At 36.3% G+C, this 19,418-nt stretch overlaps 1 protein-coding gene across 2 annotated transcripts in view; it reads left to right on the top strand.

The window, feature by feature from the left end:
* ROBO1 (roundabout guidance receptor 1) overlaps nucleotides 1-19,418 on the top strand; it is a 551,348-nt gene that overhangs the window by 498,728 nt on the left and 33,202 nt on the right. For both annotated transcript variants that reach the window (XM_053706024.1, XM_053706023.1), the window contains one exon: nucleotides 2,354-2,689. In XM_053706024.1, the coding sequence (XP_053561999.1) occupies nucleotides 2,354-2,689 (336 nt within the window). The remainder of the gene's footprint in view (nucleotides 1-2,353; nucleotides 2,690-19,418) is intronic.

Below are 19,418 nucleotides of genomic sequence, written 5' to 3'. Positions count from 1 at the left end.
GAATTTGAAACAATTTTCCCCTCTACTTCTATTATCTAATATGCTTCATGTTTGTGGTATCCTTTGTTGAAAATAATACCTAGATAGATTCAGGAGCAGCAATGCATTACTGGGAGCTAGCTGTTGACTGGTAGCTGCACACATATGCCTGTTGTCATTGGCTCTCCAGTTGTGTTCAGCTAGCTCCCAGTAATGCATTGCTTTTACTTCCAATAAAGGATACTAAGAAAACAAAGTAAATGCAACGATAGAAGTAAATTGGAAAGTTGTTTAAAATTGTATGTTTTATCTTAATCCAGATTATTTTTTTATTTCCCTTTTAAAGGGACATGAAACCCAATTTTTTTCTCTCATGATTTAGATCCTTCTCTTTCTCCTAGTTCACATGTGGGAACCACAATTCTTGTTCACACTACATCCATGTGGACAGTTTTGTAATCGTTTAGCAGAGGTTCTTTTGGAACCAGGAAATTAGTGAAAAGAAAAAAAAACATAAAAAATCTAATTTAAAAAGCTGCATTATTTGTTGCAAAATTCTTCTCAAATTTTAAAGTTTAGTTTTATGGAGGAAATTGTATTCAATGCATGTTTAAGATTTTTGGTAGGTGCCAGCTGCCCTTTAAATGCATTTAAAAGTTGCAGAGTTTATGTTAAAATACCTACCTTGCTCAAAAGTTCAGTTTTTCTCTTCTGGAAAGTGCTATGGGCATTGCTGTCACCGACATTTTCCACTCCCATCTGAATGTGCTCTTCCGTCCATTCCTGTGTAATACCCTTGTATAAATACTAGATTGTCAATAAATAGTAATGTTGACTGCAATTTTGCAACAGCTTTAGAATGTGAGACATTTGCAGCCAATCAAAAGCTGATACAAGTGTAATACATGGGAATACACGGTGGGAAGTGTCAGTGGCAGCATTGTGTTTTGGGCATTTAAAAGAAGGGAAGATGATGCTATAAGGAATTTGTATATCATTTTCATGTTTCTAATAAAACAAACATTTAATATCAGCACTTGTTGCTTAAAGGGACAGTCAAGTATAAATTAAACTTTCATTATTCAGATAGGACTTTTAATTTTAATTGACTTTCCAATTTACTTTATTTGCTTTTTTCTCTTGGTATTCTTAGTTTAAACTAAACATAGGTAGGCTCATATGCTAATTTCTAAGCCTTTGAGGGCTGCCTCTTATCACATGCTTTTTAAATCTCTTTTCAACACAAAGAGACAGAAAGTACATGTGGGCCATATAGATAACACTGTGTTCAGGCACAGAAAATTATTTAAGATCTAGCACAATACAATGCTAAATTTAAGACAATAGATAATAAACAGTCACAGTCATGTGATCAGGGGCTGGAAGAAGGTTCCTAGATACAAGGTAATCACAGAGGTAAAAAGTATATTAATATAACTGTGTTTGTTATGCAAAACTGGGGAAAGGGTAATAAAGGGATTAGCTATCTTTTAAAACAATAACAATTCTATGGTTGACTGTCCCTTTAACTACCTCTGTGGCCCTTTAAATACTATATTGTTCATATTGTTTATCCTTTCATATACTACAAATGATGTTGTATTGTAAAACTTAGCTGCCTCTGAACCTCTTCACCAAAAAAAGCTGTATCTTGCAAAGGTATATTGGTACCTCTGAGCAATGTATGTTTCAATCAGTTTATTACCTTTTTATATGCTCTCTGTTATATTGATTGGATTTAGAGATTAAAGAATACGGAGTGACTTGACATGTCTTTACAAATAGTCTCTATGCAAGTTGATATCTAGATCCATGCAGTGTTTACCAAGAAGCAGATGTTGTTATAATGTAGTCTTAGCATTAAATGCTTTATAGAAAACAGTCACTATGCCTTTAAGCTGCAATATGCTACATTAACATTCTGAAACATAAACTTGTAAGTAAGCTGCAAACTTTTATGGAACCACGTAAGAGTTTATCTGCAATGCCGGGGGTACATTTTATGAAAGGATGTAAATCTTGTTCAGACATATTACAGTACATTTTAAATGACAAGCGAGAAAATGTAATTGCATTTAATCTCTAATAAGGTATTGGAACCTAAGGTACTATATTAATACATTTCCAACTAAAAACCTTGATTTGACTAGAATTTGGGCACATTATACCTGCTGTGCTATGGTATCATTTAAAACTGCAATAAAAATAATCCTTGAAGGCATGATCTTTCCCATTTTAAATTGGAATATGTGTGCTAATTAACAGAGAGAATCAGAGTCATTTTCTGATACTGAATCACATATATATCAGTAGAGATGTTCATAGTAAACACGTGGAAATTAACAATTTTTCCATTTTTCTCTCTTGGGATTAGCTGATTGCATAGCAAATTACAACAACCAGCTGGACAGCAAACAGACGAACCTGATGGTGCCTGATTCAGCGGTTTATGGTGATGTAGATTTAAGCAACAAAATCAATGAGATGAAAACCTTCAACAGTCCAAATTTGAAAGATGGCCGCTTTGTCACTCCAGCTGGACAGCCCACGCCTTATGCCACCACTCAGCTCATTCAGTCAAATATAAGTAATAATATCAACTCTTCTGGCGTTGACATAGATGAAAAGCATTGGAAGCCATCTGCTCAGCACAAACCGGATGTACCACCAATGCAGTACAGCATTATGGAGCAGAACAAAATCAACAAAGGTGCGTTAGCAAATGAGTGTTCTCTTTATTGAGTGGGCAGGTGCTTACGGATTCTGTGTAATGCTTTATATAAAAGTATAATATTTGTAATAATTGACTTTGCTCTACAACAATTTTAACAATATAGTCCTAAGTTTCAATAAGACTTCAAACAAATCTCCTGTGAGAAATATCATCAGGTTCTTTTTTTATTCTATGCAGCTAATTCATGAATGCAGCGCTCCAAATGTTAGTGAATAAACTTAGGATAAAATAGAAATGCAAACAATGTTGCTTACTGGAAAGTTAATTTAGTTGTCAGGAATAGGGAAAGGTAACTGTTTTGGTAAATCATCAAAAATATTAATATGAACCACATTTTTTTTTTAATACAAATACATTTTGAACATTTTCAATATTTGTTTTAGCAAAAATAAAATGTTAATTTTCTCATTGTCACATATTATTCGAATACTCAGATTGTACGGGAATTAGTATTCAAATGTAATATTAGAATGTTACGTTTGATATTGAAATGTTAGCATTCATTAAATAGAAACACGTGAAAGGCAGAACGAATGTTAAATGTCATTCAAATGCCAAAATTCTTTCATTCACCCATTCCTAATCTTGAAGATGTTTCTACTGTTTACCTTTTATTTATTCATCTAGATCAGCATGAAGACAGCATGAGTGTCATGTTCTTCTGCATATCTTGCTGGAGCCACTGGGCTTCCATTATGGAACAAAGCTTAGTTTGAAATATTAATTATTATAAATGTAAACTAAAAAATTGAACATGATTTGCTCGCTTCCTCATTCCTACTCCATTAGTATACAATATTTAAATGTTTCTGTTGAATGAATATTGACATTTGAATATATTGAATTTGTTGATTCCCTCAGACTCGGTTATTAAGTATAGACCAACCATTCAGGTCTATGAGACTCAACCTTTAATGTTTACATTGTAATATTTAACTATAACATGCACTATTTAAATGTTATATTTGATTATGTGATGTAGAAGACGTTAACATGTTAGTTTTGAAGAATGTGTCAAAATATTCACTCATTCACCAGTTGCTCTGTGGAAGGGGAGTTTTCATTAAAGGGACATAATACTCATATGCTAAATCACTTGAAACTAATGCAGTATAACTGTAAAAAGCTGACAGGAAAATATGACCTGAGCATCTCTATGTAAAAAATGAAGATATTTTACCTCACAATTTCCTCAGGTCAGCAGAGTAAGTTCTGTGTAAAAAGTTATACTCAGCTGCTCCCAGCTGCAGGTAAAAAAATAAAAATAAATGAAGAAATGAACAGCAGCCAATCAGTATTAGCAGTGCTGAGGTCATGAACTCTTTTACTGTGATCTCATGAGATTTGACTTAACTCTCATGAGATTTCATAGTAAACTTCCTTTAAACTGAATGGGGAAATAACATGAGAGTGCACGAGGCTCATCCCTTCAGCTGTCTGGGGACAGACACACTAAAATGCTGCTTAGAAATCCTTTACAATGGGATGTGGCTACTGAGGAACTTTTGAGGTAAAATATCTTTCTTTTTTACATAGAGATGTTCAGGTGATATTTTCTAGTCAGCTTTTTACAGCTATGCTGCATCACTTTCAAGTGTTTCAACATTTGGGTATTATGGCCCTTTAAAAGCACAGTAAACACCTTATAATTAATTACAGGACAATTCTGCTGTGTTGCTAAAGAATAACATATCAACCAAGTCATAATGTTGTTAAAACCAATTAACATCCTTTTTACTGCAATTATTTTTCAATAGCCAAACTCCACCCACTATTTACTTTATTTGGAGGAGCCAATATGGGCTTTAGTCTGCAACCAAACTTTGTTTTGCTGTTGTTATTTAATTAGGCCAATTAGGGACAGACATGTAGCAGAGCTAACCTTGAGAACTCAGCAGGATGCATCTTAAGCTCTGAGAATTAGGAATTGCTTTAGAGCTAAATAACATAAAGGAGGCAAAATAATTAAAGCGACTGTCTAGTCAAAATTAAACTTTCATGATCCAGATAGGGCATGTAATTTTAAACAACTTTCCAATTTACTTTTATCATCAAATTTTCTTTGTTCTCTTGGTATTCTTTGTTAAAAGCTAAACCTAGGTAGGCTCATATGCTAATTTCTAAGCCCTTGAAGGCGCATTATGACAGTTTTTCACAACTAACAGTGCTAGTTCATGTGTGCCATATAGATAATATTATTTATGAGTCAGCATTGAGTGGCTAAAATGCAAGTCTGTCAATAGAACTGAAATAAGGGGGCAGTCTGCAGAGGCTTAGATACAAGGTAATCACAGAGGTATAACATGTATTAATATAACCATGTTGGTCATGCAAAACTGGGCAATGGGTAATAAAGCGATTATCTATCTTTTTAAACCAATAAAAATTCTGGACTAGACTGCCCCTTTAATGAAAATATATTGCAAAGTTGTTTCATTATGCATAACTAAACATGTTATTTAAAAGTCTCAAGGTGTTAACTGTTCCTTTAATTAATTTATGGTTGATCCTCATTAATTTATATGTGTGCATTATTATTGTCAATAATATTCGGCTAGATTACGAGTTTTGCGGTAAGAGGGGGGATGCGGTGTTAATTTGTACGTTATTGTCACCGCTCACTTCCCTACAACGCTGGTATTACAGGTTTTCATAAACCCGGTGTTATTAGGCAAGAAGTGAGCGTAGAGCAAAATTGTGCTCCATACCGCACTCCAATACCAGTGCTGCTGAAAGCCACGGTGAGCTGGTTTTACATGCTTGTTCACGATTTCCCCATAGACATCAATGGGGAGAGCCGGCTGAAAAAAAGCCTAACACCTGCAAAAAAGCAGCGTAAAGCTCCTTAACGCAGCCCCATTGATTCCTATGGAGAAACAAAATTTATGTTTACACCTAACACCTTAAGATGAACCCCGAGTCTAAACACCCCTAATCTTACACTCATTAACCCCTAATCTGCCGCCCCTGACATCGCCGACACCTACATTATATTTATTAACCCCTAATCTGTTGCCCCCAACATCGCCGACACCTACATAATGTTATTAACCCCTAATCTGCCGCCCCCAACGTCGCTGCCACTATAATAAACATATTAACCCCTAAACCGCCTTACTCCCGCATCGCAAACACTAGTTAAATATTATTAACCCCTAATATGCCACCCCTAACATCGCCGCCACCTACCTACATTTATTAACTCCTAATCTGCAGCCCCCAACGTCGCCGCCACTATACTAAATTTATTAACCCCTAAACCTAAGTGTAACCCTAACACCCCCTAACTTAAATATAATTAAAATAAATCTATATAAAAATTCCTATAATTAACTAAATAATTCCTATTTAAAACTAAATACTTACCTATAAAATAAAACCTAAGCTAGTTGCAATATAACTAATAGTTACATTGTAGCTATCTTAGGGTTTATTTTTACTTTACAGGTAAGTTTGTATTTATTTTAACTAGGTAGAATAGTTACTAAATAATTATTAACTATTTACTAGCTACCTAACTAAAATAAATACAAATTTACCTGTAAAATAAAACCTAACCTGAGTTACACTAACACCTAACCTTACACTACAATTAAATAAATTACCTAAATTAAATACAATTACCTAAATTACAAAAAAAACACTAAATTAAACAAAATAAAAAAAAACAATTATCAGATATTTAAACTAATTACACCTAATCTAATAGCCCTATCAAAATAAAAAAGCCCCCCCCCAAATAAAAAAAACCCTAGCCTAAACTAAACTACCAATAGCCCTTAAAAGGACCTTTTGCTGGGCATTTCCCCAAAGAAATCAGCTCTTTTGCCTGTAAAAAAAATTACAAACAACCCCACAACAGTAAAACCCACCATCCACACAACCAACCCCCCAAATAAAATCCTAACTAAAAAAACCTAAACTCCCCATTGCCCTGAAAAGGGCATTTGTATGGACATTGCCCTTAAAAGGGCATTTAGCTCTTTTTCAGCCCAAAAGCCCTAATCTAAAACTAAAACCCACCCAAAAAACCCTTAAAAAACCTAACACTAACCCCCGAAGATCCACTTACAGTTTTGAAGACCGGACATCCATCCTCAACGAAGCCGAGAGAAGTCTTCATCCAAGGGGCATGAATTCCTCAATGAAGCCGGGAGAAGTCTTCATCCAAGCCGGCAGAAGTGGTCCTCCAGACGGGCAGAAGTTTTCATCCAGTCGGCATCTTCTATCTTCATCCATCCGGCGCGGAGCGGCTTCATCTTCAAGACATCTGGCACGGAGCATCCTCTTCTTCCGACGACTAACGACGAATGAAGGTTCCTTTAAATGACGTCATCCAAGATTTAAGTCCGATTGGCTGATAGAATTCTATCAGCCAATCTGAATTAAAAGTGAAAAAATCATCAGCCAATAGGATTTAGCTTCAATCAGCCAATAGGATTGAGCTCACATTCTATTGGCTGTTCCAATCAGCCAATAGAATACACGCTCAATCCTATTGGCTGATCGATGGATGGATGGATGAAGATAGAAGATGCCATCTGGATGAAGACTTCTGCTCGCCTGGAGGACCACTTCTGCCGGCTTGGATGAAGACTTCTCCCGGCTTTGTTGAGGACTTCTTGCCGCTTGGATGAAGACTTCTCCTGGCTTCGTTGAGGATGGATGTCCAGTCTTCAAAACTGTAAGTGGATCTTCGGGGGTTAGTGTTAGGTTTTTAAAGGGTTTTTTGGGTGGGTTTTATTTTTAGATTAGGGCTTTTGGGCTGAAAAAGAGCTAAATGCCCTTTTAAGGGCAATGCCCATACAAATGCCCTTTTCAGGGCACTGGGGAGCTTAGGTTTTTTTAGCTAGTATTTTATTTGGGGGGTTGGTTGTGTGGGTGGTGGGTTTAACTGTTGTGGGGTTGTTTGTAAAATTTTTTACAGGTAAAAGAGCTGATTTCTTTGGGGCAATGCCCCGCAAAAGGCCATTTTAAGGGCTATTGGTAGTTTAGGCTAGGGTTTTTTTTTTATTTTGGGGGGGACTTTTTTATTTTGATAGGGCTATTAGATTAGGTGTAATTAGTTTAAATATCTGATAATTTCTTTTTTTATTTTGTGTAATTGAGTTTTTTTTCTTTTTTTGTTATTTAGGTAATTGTATTTAATTAATTTAATTTATTTAATTATAGTGTAATGTTAGGTGTTAGTGTAAGACAGGTTAGGTTTTATTTTACAGGAAAATTTGTATTTATTTTAACTAGGTAGTTAGTAAATAGTTTATAACTATTTAGAAACTATTCTATCTAGTTAAAATAAATACAAACTTGCCTGTAAAATAAAAATAAGCCCTAAGCTAGCTACAATGTAACTATTAGTTATATTGTAGCTAGCTTAGGGTTTATTTTATAGGTAAGTATTTAGTTTTAAATAGGAATTATTTAGTTATTAATAGTAGGTTTTATTTAGATTTATTTTAATTATATTTGTTAGGGGGTGTTAGGGTTAGACTTAGGTTTAGGGGTTAATAAATTTAGTATAGTGTCGGCGACGTTGGAGGCGGCAGATTAGGGGTTAATAAATGTAGGTAGGTGGCGGCAATGTCGGAGGCAGCAAAGTAGGGGTTAATAATATTTAACTAGTGTTTGCGAGGCCGGAGTGCGGCAGTTTAGGGCTTAATATGTTTATTATAGTGGCGGCGATGTCCAGAGCGGCATATTAGGGGTTAATAATTTTATTTTAGTGTTTGCGATGCGGGAGGACCTCGGTTTAGGGGTTAATAGGTAGTTTATGGGTGTAAGTGTACTTTTTAGCACTTTAGTTATGAGTTTTATGCTACAGCTTTGTAGCGTAAAACTCATAACTACTAACTTTAGATTGCGTTACAAATCTTGCGGGATAGGCTGTACCGCTCACCTTTTGGCTTTCCAGAAAAAGCTTGTAATACCGGCGCTATGGAAGTCCCATTGAAAAAAGACTTTACGCAAATTGCGGTACGGCCAAAAAAGTGTGCGGTGCCCCTAAATCGGCAAGACCCGTAATACCACCGCTAGTGAAAAAGCAGCGTTATGAGCCTTAATGCTGCTTTTTCACTCATACCGCAAAACTCGTAATCTAGACGATTATTAATAATAAAATTGTTATTATTATTAATAAAAATAATAATAACTAAAACTATTATTATTATTGTTAATACAATTATTATTATTATTAATAATATTAAGAATGATTATAATAATAATATACCGCCTTACATGTATGTCATTTAGGTCATTAAGATATCAAGGGGTGCCTACAATTTGACTTACATTTTTTTCAATAGCTGTGTGAGCAGTTGTAGTTCATATCAAATCAACCTTAAATTCTTCCATGTACAGTTAAAGCACACTGGGCTTGCTTTGCCTTTTATTACTTTTATTGGAAGGTGAAGTCTTCTGGGGATCTGAGCTTAGATCTTTTTAATAATGAGAGGCAGCATTTCCCATTCATCTTTAACACATGCAAAGGAAAGAGCTACTATACATGTAAATGCAGGAGATCGAGATTAACAATGTCAAAAAAGATAATTAGCACTCTGCTAACCTTTGCAACCAAATTTAGAATGGCAAATAATAAACTGCAGATAAAATAAAATCAAATAAAACAAAATTAATCTGCTGAGATTCGATCTAAATGTTATACTGGATGAGGGACTGGTTTAGAAATATTGTAATCTTTAATTCATGAGGAAGATACAGTAGAATCATGTTATGTCTAACCTATGATTAAATATAAATCATAATCTCAATATTCATATGTAAGAAAAGTTTAATTATGACCATATCCTTATGACAACGAATACCTGGCCTGATTTATTGCTTAATATTATTACGTTTTATCTGTACATGGATCTTGATCTGAGGGAATTCATGTAGTTAACCCCATTTTGCTGTTAAAATCTTTGTTGTGTATGCTAGTTTTTTTTCCCTTAGAGTCCAAAATAAATTTATATCAGTTTTAGCTGGAAACATTGCAATGTAGTCCTGTTGTCTTAAGGGCAAGTTTCACTAATGTGAGTGGAAAGAAATAGGTATATCTCTTTATTACTAGGCTGCGGGCTACAGCACCAGGCAATACACTTTAATAACGTGATTTGCAAAAGTGGTATCCCTCAGAATCCAGATCAGTGCCAGCTTTGAACTGTTAAACCTATCTTGGTGACTTGCCACATAATGAAATTGAAAGCAGCCCCAGAAAAAAACATGTTCTTTTACAGCTGCACAGTAGTTCATTTAGCCTGACCTATTTTTCTTGCTGCACGCAGGCATGCAATGTAAGCCTGTGAAGATGTGAAAGGTATTTGCTATTTGTGTAAGTTTAATTGTTTCATATCTTTTTTATTTTATATTATTTTAAGTCTTTTTTTTTATATCGAGGGACATTTCAAGTTCATATTTTCTTTTAGGCATTTGCTATTTTTATTTGCTTATTTTTCATGAAAAGTGAATCAGTGCAACTGAAGCTTTAGTATGTCTTCCAAGTACCTAAAGAAAACCAGGATGTGCAATTTTTGTTCTAAGCCTTAAATTGCATGACCTGTCATGCTTTTCCTGCATAAAATAGTGCTGGTGTTTTGAGAAAATTTAGATAATGCCTATGCTTACACTCTCCAGACTATTTCCCCAACATTTTTCCCTGTTTAGGGCTTACAAATGTTAAGGTTATCATTTAATACAAAAGCTATTCTGATTGGTTAATAGTGATAAAGTAACAGGAGTTATTGTTGACAACTTAGTCTAAAAAGATTACTTAGCTCTAGAAATTTTATATAAAAAACTAGATATAATTTGGGTTCTTGTAAACAAACATCAAAGAGAAAAAATTATATATGTTTTAAAATCTTCCATAACATTATATAGTTAACGTCTGGTAAAATGAATTAAGGTGCTAAATAAATGTAATATGATTAATGCCTATATCGAACACATTCCATACATCTAGAAACATCAAAGGAGCAATATATACAGCAAAAAATGTATTACAATTAACAATAACAAGTTTTGCGTAATACAGTTGAGCGTGAATAAAATAATAAAGAGTTATATGGCACTAGCCAATTATAGTTTTAATTTAGGCAAACTGTGATTGGCTAATTAGGAACGTCAAATCCATATTGTGATTGTAATCTTTACTATTTTATATTTTATACTATTGGTTATAATAAAAACCTGCCTTTAATCTTAATTCTATCTGCCATAATGTAATTATAATTAATAGTATTCCAATTAGTAATAATAATACATACTAGAAATGTGCTGCTTATGAACATTTTAAAAAATAAATCACTACAATAATATGTATAATTGACATTTTCAAAATATTTTTGGCAATGGTACAGATATTTTTCCCGCCTTATACAAAGACATACACATTTCCCAGCTGTGAGCTTATTATTTACTCTGCAGATAAATGTTTTATATTGATATGGTCTGCAAAAGCAAATATACATTTAATAGACTGTGGGAGATAATATTCATGTCATGTTAAATAATTAAGAGTTTTTTTCTCATACTGACAATCCTTGATCAGGTGATTTGTTGAGTTGTTTAGGAGTTGAAATAGTTCTGGAGCCACTTTTTGCTGAAGTTTGTGATCTTTTTTCGAGCATTTATTTAGTGCTATAAATATTTTTTTGTATGAAAAAATAAGGCTCTTCAAATTGATGTTGAAAGTAGCATGAGACGAATTCTTGTGCACAATGTATCCTGATAAATCAATTGGCTAATACAGACAACTCCCACATTTTCTATTATTGGACAGCCACGCCTTCAGTGCATGAAAACAAGAAGCCGTTTTAGTAAGCACAGGAATATCTATAAAAAAACAAACTGTAATGCGTTTTAAAATATATTTTTTATTAAAGAGAAGATAGTCACAATTTGATAGTACATATTTATTTTTTGTGGGATTTTATTGGCATGAAAAAGGATTGAAAACCTACAAATTTTACTTGTTATGCTACAGAACAAGAATAACCACCACTGCACTACTATCTTCCAGTCTCACAATGATGTACGATTTACCACTTCATTAAAGGGCTAAACAGAGTGAAATTATTTTTGTAGAAGTGACAGGGTGAAGTTGCAAGCTTGCTATGCAATAAAATAAATGTAAGTTTCTGAAACATTTTAGAGCCTTTTAGTATAAATGTTTGTTGAAAGAAATTGCAGGTTCTGGGATTTAAGGCAGTGACACACTGCAAACGATGCGGTGCGAGGCGAAACAGCTGCTTTTCACTGCGTTGCATCGCTTCTGAAGTTCAAGTATTTAATCTCTGAGCGCTCAGCTATGCGACCTGATGCAGCAGAGTGCTCAGAGATGAAAAAGGCAAGACACACTGAGCGCGCATAGCCACATTTACCTGCTCCGATCCGCTTGCAGTGTGTCACAGCCATAAGTTTTTTACTGCACTCAATCTACTGAACATATGAAGATTCATCTCATGCATACACTTTTTTGTTCACATATGCTTCAATGCTGTTCTCAGAATGTCACGTGACAATTTTTACTAGTCAAATTTGAATAGCATGCTGTATATTTTTATATCTGTGTGTTTTTAAGGGACAGTCAAGTCCAAAATAAACTTTCATGATTCAAATAGGGCATGTTATTTTAAACAACTTTCCAATTTACTTTTATCACCAATTTTGCTTAGTTCTCTTGGTATTCTTAGTTGAAAGCTAAACCTAGCAGGTTCTTATGCTAATTTCTTGGACCTTAAAGGCTATCTCTTATCTGAATGCATCTAGAAAGTTTTTCACCACTGGAGGGTGTTAGTTCATGTGTGTCATATAGATAACACTGTTCTCACGCACGTGGAGTCACCTAGGAGTCAGCACTGATTGGCTAAAATTCAAGTCTGTCAAAAGAACTGAAATAAGGGGGCAGTTTGCAGAGGCTTAGAAACAAGGTAATCACAGAGGTAAAAAGTGTATTAATATAACTGTGTTGGTTATACAAAATTAGGGAATTGGTGATAAAGGGATATCTTTTTAAACAATAAAAATTCTGGTGTAGACTGTCCCTTTAATTTATTAAGAACAATAGATGAGTTAGCACTATACTTCTCCTGATGCTTATTCCCGGGCAATAAAGAGTGCCATTATTTATTGAATTACTTGTTACGATAAAGGTGATGACTTACTAAGACAATTTAGCCAATATGCATTAGTTTTGTCTTTGTCACAGTATTGCTATTTATCTGTTGTAGGTAACCTACATTGAAGTTAGTTTCCAGTAAGCTCAAAATCTCAACCAGAAAAAATTGCATCAAATTGCTACCTAAATCATTTTGACTCACTTGAAAAAAAAAAACCTGAAGGTCTATATTTGAAGAAGTTGAGAGACCTATTTGATTCATTCAAGCAATAGACAAACAATCAAAACAATGTTATGGTATTATTTAAATATCTCCGCTTCTGTGAAGTGGCTTTTGCTGGTTTTTGTTTTGTTCCCTGCAATTTTTGCCAAGTTTACATTTTTATACCTTTGATAGTTCACTTTTCTGTATAGTTTTAACAAATAGCAATTCAACTGTATTTTGTATATTAAAGGATAAAATATTCAGGCTATACAATTTATTTAATTTTCTAAACAATCAGAAAATAAACCATAATGTATGTTTTAAGAAATTCCACTGTCCACAGTTTTAAATTATACAGTTTCAAATACCTTAGTCTCAAGATTTGCATTTAGAATCTTTGAAGTCAAACTCTAGGGCTGGCTCTGAAGGGTGGGGCTAGGCAATTCAAAGGCTATGGGGCCCATTTATCAAAGGGCTTGCGGACCTGATCGACAGTGCGGATCAGGTCCGCAAGACATCGCTGAATGCGGAGAGCAATACGCTCTCCGCATTTAACATTGCACCAGCAGCTCACAAGAGCTGCTGGTGCAACGCCGCCCCCTGCAGACTCGCGGCCAATCGGCCGCCAGCAGGGAGGTGTCAATCGAGTCGATCGGGTTGATTTGCGGCGATTCCTGTCTGCCTGCTCAGAGCAGGTGGACAGGGTTATGAAGCGCGGAGCTTGATAAATGGGCCTGAGAGTGTCAGTACTCATTGCTCAATTGATCAATCTATGGTGGACAGGGGCTTGATAAATACTGACTCCAGGTTCTCTTCTGCGAACCAGCAGACAAAGGGAGGAGATGGCTGATAAATCTAGAGGCAGAGCCATTCGGGCCAGGGGAGCAGTCTTTTCACTATAAGGGAGGGTTATGAGCCATTTAGGAGACTGGGGAATTAAGCCTGCGTAGTACACATGCAGGGTCAAGTGGACCAGAGACCACATTTTATGTGTGGGGTATGGGCATTCCTGTGTGGGGTATGGGCATTCCTGTGTGGGGTATGGGCATTCATGTGTGGGGTATGGGCATTCCTGTGTGGTAAACCCGGCTCCCATGGGCGCCAAACCGGATTTACCGCACGGCTATTGGCTAAGAGATGAAAATGTCACTTCTTAGCAAAAAAATGTATTGCCGTGAGCTGCCGTAACAGCTAAGATTGGCGAACGGTTGAAGCGAATAAAAGCACTTTCTGCATGAATTATCTTATACTTTATGAATGAAAATGCCCTTTATTTGTTTAAAAAACGCTATGGTTGACTTTCACTTTAAAGGTGCTGTAGAGTATTATTCTGACACAAGAGTACAACTTTGACTATAAATTTAAAACTTAAAAATACTTAACTAAATGAAACATTTTATTTTACAATAGTATGCCCCTTTAATGAGGAAAAACAAAATTTTAACAAAAAAATAGATCATAAAACTTTCTGTAAAATAAAAATATCTAAGTTGTAACTGAAAGTATATTTAACGGAATGCCTAGAATCTAGAAAACAATGTAAATACTTGCAATATTGAACACAAATTGCTTTTCGGGGTACCTGTACATGTAGTGCTATTTTATATGTTACCCTGTACAGTGATTTAAAGAGAATGCCTGGCAATGAAAATCATTGTTAGTGACTCATATAGAGCTACATAGGTACCTTGTGACCTCTTTGTGATGTGATTATAGTCCAGTTCAGCGAGCACAGCTGTTGTTCCACATCTCAATCATGCAATGTAAATATAAACCCTGCATGCGTATATAACACTAATAACTACAGGGTACAGCCTTCATGAGAAAATCTCCCTAATGAATACATGTTGACAGTTTTCTTATGCCACAATGTCAAACAACCTTCTGACATCTTTTTATGTACTGTGGAAATTTAGTTTTCTTCCAATTAACCTCATTAATTAACCTCATATGTAATCAAGATATCTGGTTGCTAATTTTTGCACAATACTTGTAACATGCAAGCCTCGTTAAAATATGACATTCCCTCTATGTTCATCACTAAGATACAACATCAGCATTTTTTTTTTTGCACAGGCAATGAGAAAAACATGCTTAATGGAGCTGTAAACACCTTGTGCTGGTGCTAAGTCCCTCTCCCCATAGACTACTTAAAGGGATATGATATATAACAAAGTGTTTGACTGGGAAGGGCTCAGAGGTATACACAGTATATATGTATGTATGTGTGTGTGTGTGTACACTGATCAGCATTAACATTAAAACCAAGTGAAGAGTCAGTATTCGAATCTCATATGTTGGCAGCAGGAAAAATGGGCAAGTAAAAAGATCTGAGTGACTTTGGAATGAGCCAAATAGTGATGGCTAGACGACTGGGGCAGAGCATCTCAATAACATCAAGTCTTGTGGGGTATTTCTGGTATGCAGTGGTTAGTATCTACCAAAAGTGGTGCAAGGAAGGACAACCAGTAAACCGGAGTAAGTCTCATGGATGCCCAAGGCTCATTGATGCACATGGGGAGCAAATGCTAGCCCGTCTTGTCCGATCCCACAGAAGAACTAATGTAGCTGAAATTGCTGAAAAAAAATCATTCTGGCCATGATAGAAATGTGTCAGAACACATAGTGCATTGCAGCTTGCTGCGTATAGGGCTGCGTAGCCGCAGACCAGTCAGAGTGCCAGTGATGACCCTTGTCCACCGCTGAAAGTGCCTTTGACAGGGACATGAGTGTCAGAACTCGACCATGGAGCAATGGATGAAGGTTGCCTGGACTGATGAATCATGTTTTCTGTTAGATGAGGTGGATGCGTCATTTACCTGGGGAAGATGGCAGCAGGATGCACTATGAGAAGAAGGCAGGCTGGCGGAGGCAGTGTTATGCTCTAGCCAATGTTCTGCTCGGAAACCTTAGATCCTGGCATTCATGTGGATGTTACTTTGACACGTACCACCAACCCCTTCATGGCAATGGTGTTCCTTGATGACAGTGACTTCTTTCAGCAGGATAATGCATCCTGCGACAACATTGTTAAGGAATGGTTTGAGGAACATGACAAAGAGTTCAAGGTGTTGGGATCTAAACATTCTGTGGTAAATCTTTTTTTACCGTGGACTAGTAATACCAGATTGTGGGCCTGAGATATTGGTAGCTCACCCTGTCCTATTAATAGCACTCCACTTGTAATCTGGGATCTTAGAATTACAAGACATTCTGTTGTGTTGCTATAAAATCAGTCAAGTCTTAACATTTTAAAACAAATTAGCATCCTTATTACTGCAATAGCTAAGCAATTTGCCTTATTTGGAGGAGACAATCTGGGCTTTTGTCTCAGGCAAGATATCTAGAGACTGTCATAAAGTTAGTATACAGTGAATAATTTTGCAGTTGCTATCAGTTAAACCCAATGAGGGACAGATATGTAGCAGAGTTAAACGTGAGAAGTCAGCAGGATGCATTTCAAGTTCTGAGAATTAGAAATTGCTCAATTATATTAAAAGGGGGGCAAAAATAATATTGAAAGTAGACTACAAAGTTGTTTACATTATGCATATCTAAACATTTTATATAAAAATCTCAAGGTGTTTAATGGGACATAGGTCAGTTTTGAAATGCTCAGTTCTTCATCTGAAATTTACAATTTATGTTGACAAAAATGCTACTAGTAAATGTTATGACAGGTTGCATGTGACCTGCTGAGCATACAGTGGTAGGGGGCGTATATACACATTGTTTCAAATGCATTTATTTTGCAAAAAGAATAAAAAATAAATTTCAATTTAAAATTCACTAATCTATATAAATCAAATAAAGTAAATATGTTAGTGGTTAATTGACCACTTTTCTGTATGCCATGTGTTGACATTTAAAATAGCGGTAATTCACTGTCTTTATTCTTGACATGTTGCTGTCAACATTTCAGTAGAAAAATGATACATATCAGGCTTATAGAGCACTCCCTGAGAGAGAAGACAAACCAAGAGACAAAGAACAGTTCTATGTTAAATTTCTAAAGGGGCACTAAAATCAGAATGAAACATTTATGATTCAGAAAGAGCAGGCAATTTATAGGACCACTAAAGTCAAAATGAAAGGGACAGTCGACTTGAAAATTGTTATTGTTTACAAAGATAGATAATCCCTTTATTACCCATTCCCCAGTTTTGCATAACAACACAGTTATATTACTATACCTCTGTAGACTGCCCCTTATCTCAGTGCTTTTTACAGACTTGCATGTTAGACATTGTTCAGATATTCTCAAAATGTGGCCTGTCAGGGAGGCCTGAGAACAGGTTTGAAAACCAGCGGTCTAGAGACAATAAAAACACTTTAAACATGAATATATTACTTACATGGTTTGCATAAAAACCCAAACACTGAACATATTTTCCTTTGGGCTTAAAAAAACACGTCATTTTCTTCTTAACTTTGCCGTGGTTCTTTGTATGCAAGCGGATATGTCACCCGATGGCTTTAATCTCCAAGAAGTTTTAAACATCAACAGTTTCAGATGATACTTTTAATGTTTGTTAATAATATATAAATCTTATTTCTTGATCCCTCTGTAGTTGCTGACAGAAACTCTTCTTTTGCTGCAAACAGAAAACTTTGATCAGTTGCCATAGTGTTGCTCAGAGGAAATAAGACTTGTGTCTTTGGGTCTTTTTGGTGCAGTGCTGCAGTTTGTCACATCTGGGAGACATTGTGCAGTGTCTTTGTTGGTGTGTTTGCCAGAAGCAGATGTTTCTAACAATAAGTTACTATTAGAAAACAGAATTTAGACTTCATGTCCTTACTGAAGCTGCTAGTTCACTGCATGTTTGTTATTAATATACAAATTTACAGTGACCTGAATACAATGGGGCCAATTAATCAAGGGCCGAACAGCCCCTGATGCCCCTATTTCTGCGAGAGCCTTCAGGCTCGCCAGAAACGGCAGTTATGAAGCAGTGGTCTTAAGACCGCTGCTCCTTAACTTGTCCACCGCCTCTGAGGCTGCGGAGATCAATGTGCTCGATACTATACAATCGGTCTGATTGACACCCCCTGTTAGTGGCCGATTAGAACTGCTTGTGCAATGTTAAACACTGTCGGCATTCAGCGATGTGTGGCGGACATGATACGCTACAACGTATCAGACAATGATAATTCGGCCCCAATGTGTCGAGTTCATTGAGTGAAAAGACTCACTTAAAAGTAGAGCAGTAAAGTACTGAGGGATGTTTTTCCCTGTAGGAAAGGGAACAATATAAATGAATCTTCTGTAATAAGCAAGTCAGCTCCCAAAAGGCATAATGCTTGTTGTGTAAACACTCTAGTGAAATCAAGAATATTTACTGTGTGTGTCTATGTCTTTATACGTGTGTGTGCATTTGTGTGTGTATGCACATATGTATGTTTGTATGTGTGTGCACATTTGTGTGTGTGTGTGCACGTGTGTGCATGCACATACAGTATGTCTGTTTGTATGTGTGTGCACATTTGTGTGTGTATTTGCACGTGTGTTCATGCACATCTGTCAGTTTGCATGTGTGTGTACATTTGTATGTGCACACGTGTCTGTAAATGTGTGTATGTGTGCTTATCTGTATGTATGTGTGCAGGGGTGGGCTGAGCAGTTGAGCAGATAGGACCTGGACTGAGGGCCTGGCACGTTGGATGCCCATCAGTGGTGCATCAGTGGTGTTGCCTGGGTCGGGGGCATCACCCACATGGATAATGTTGGGGTCTCTCTTTGTGCCCCAGTCATCCTGAAGCTACTCCTGGTGTGCTGCCTCTGCTCACATTCACAGCTGGTTAAATGAACTAACAGTTAAAGGTGGTTCAAGTGGGGACCTTGACCCTCGAGTGGGGCCACTGTGCTTAGGCATAAAGGCATAAAGGGTTTGTTGCTATAGGGCCTTAGGGTCTCTGGAGTGTGAGGTCTTGGCCTGAAGAGTGAGGGCCCTGGGTGGGGGTCTGTAGCAGTGGGGCAGATGATCAGGGGCATTTCACCAATTTTTTTCATGGAGGTCTTAGTCTGACCCTGTATGTGTGTATGTATGTGCTTGTATGTGTGTCTGTATGTGCATGTATGTGTGTCTGTATGTGCATGTATGTGTGTCTGCATGCGTGTGTGTGTACTTTTGTCTGTCTGTGTATGTGTGCCTGTTATATATGTGTGTGTATTTTTCTGCATGTGTAGGTGCATGTGTGTCTGTATATGTGTATGTGTGTGTGTATATGTAGATGTGTGTGTGTGCGCACGTGTGTCTGTAAATATGTGTGCATGTTTGTGTATATATATATATGTGTGTGCACGTGTGTCTGTATGTGTGTATATGTAGATGTGTGTGTGTGCGCACGTGTGTATGTAAATATGTGTGCATGTTTGTGTATAT

The sequence above is a fragment of the Bombina bombina genome, chromosome 3, assembly GCF_027579735.1.
Source record: "Bombina bombina isolate aBomBom1 chromosome 3, aBomBom1.pri, whole genome shotgun sequence".
In the NCBI taxonomy this organism is placed as follows: domain Eukaryota; kingdom Metazoa; phylum Chordata; class Amphibia; order Anura; family Bombinatoridae; genus Bombina; species Bombina bombina.
The sequence above is the reverse complement of the archived record's forward strand: the minus strand, read 5'-3'. Positions and strand labels throughout refer to the sequence as shown.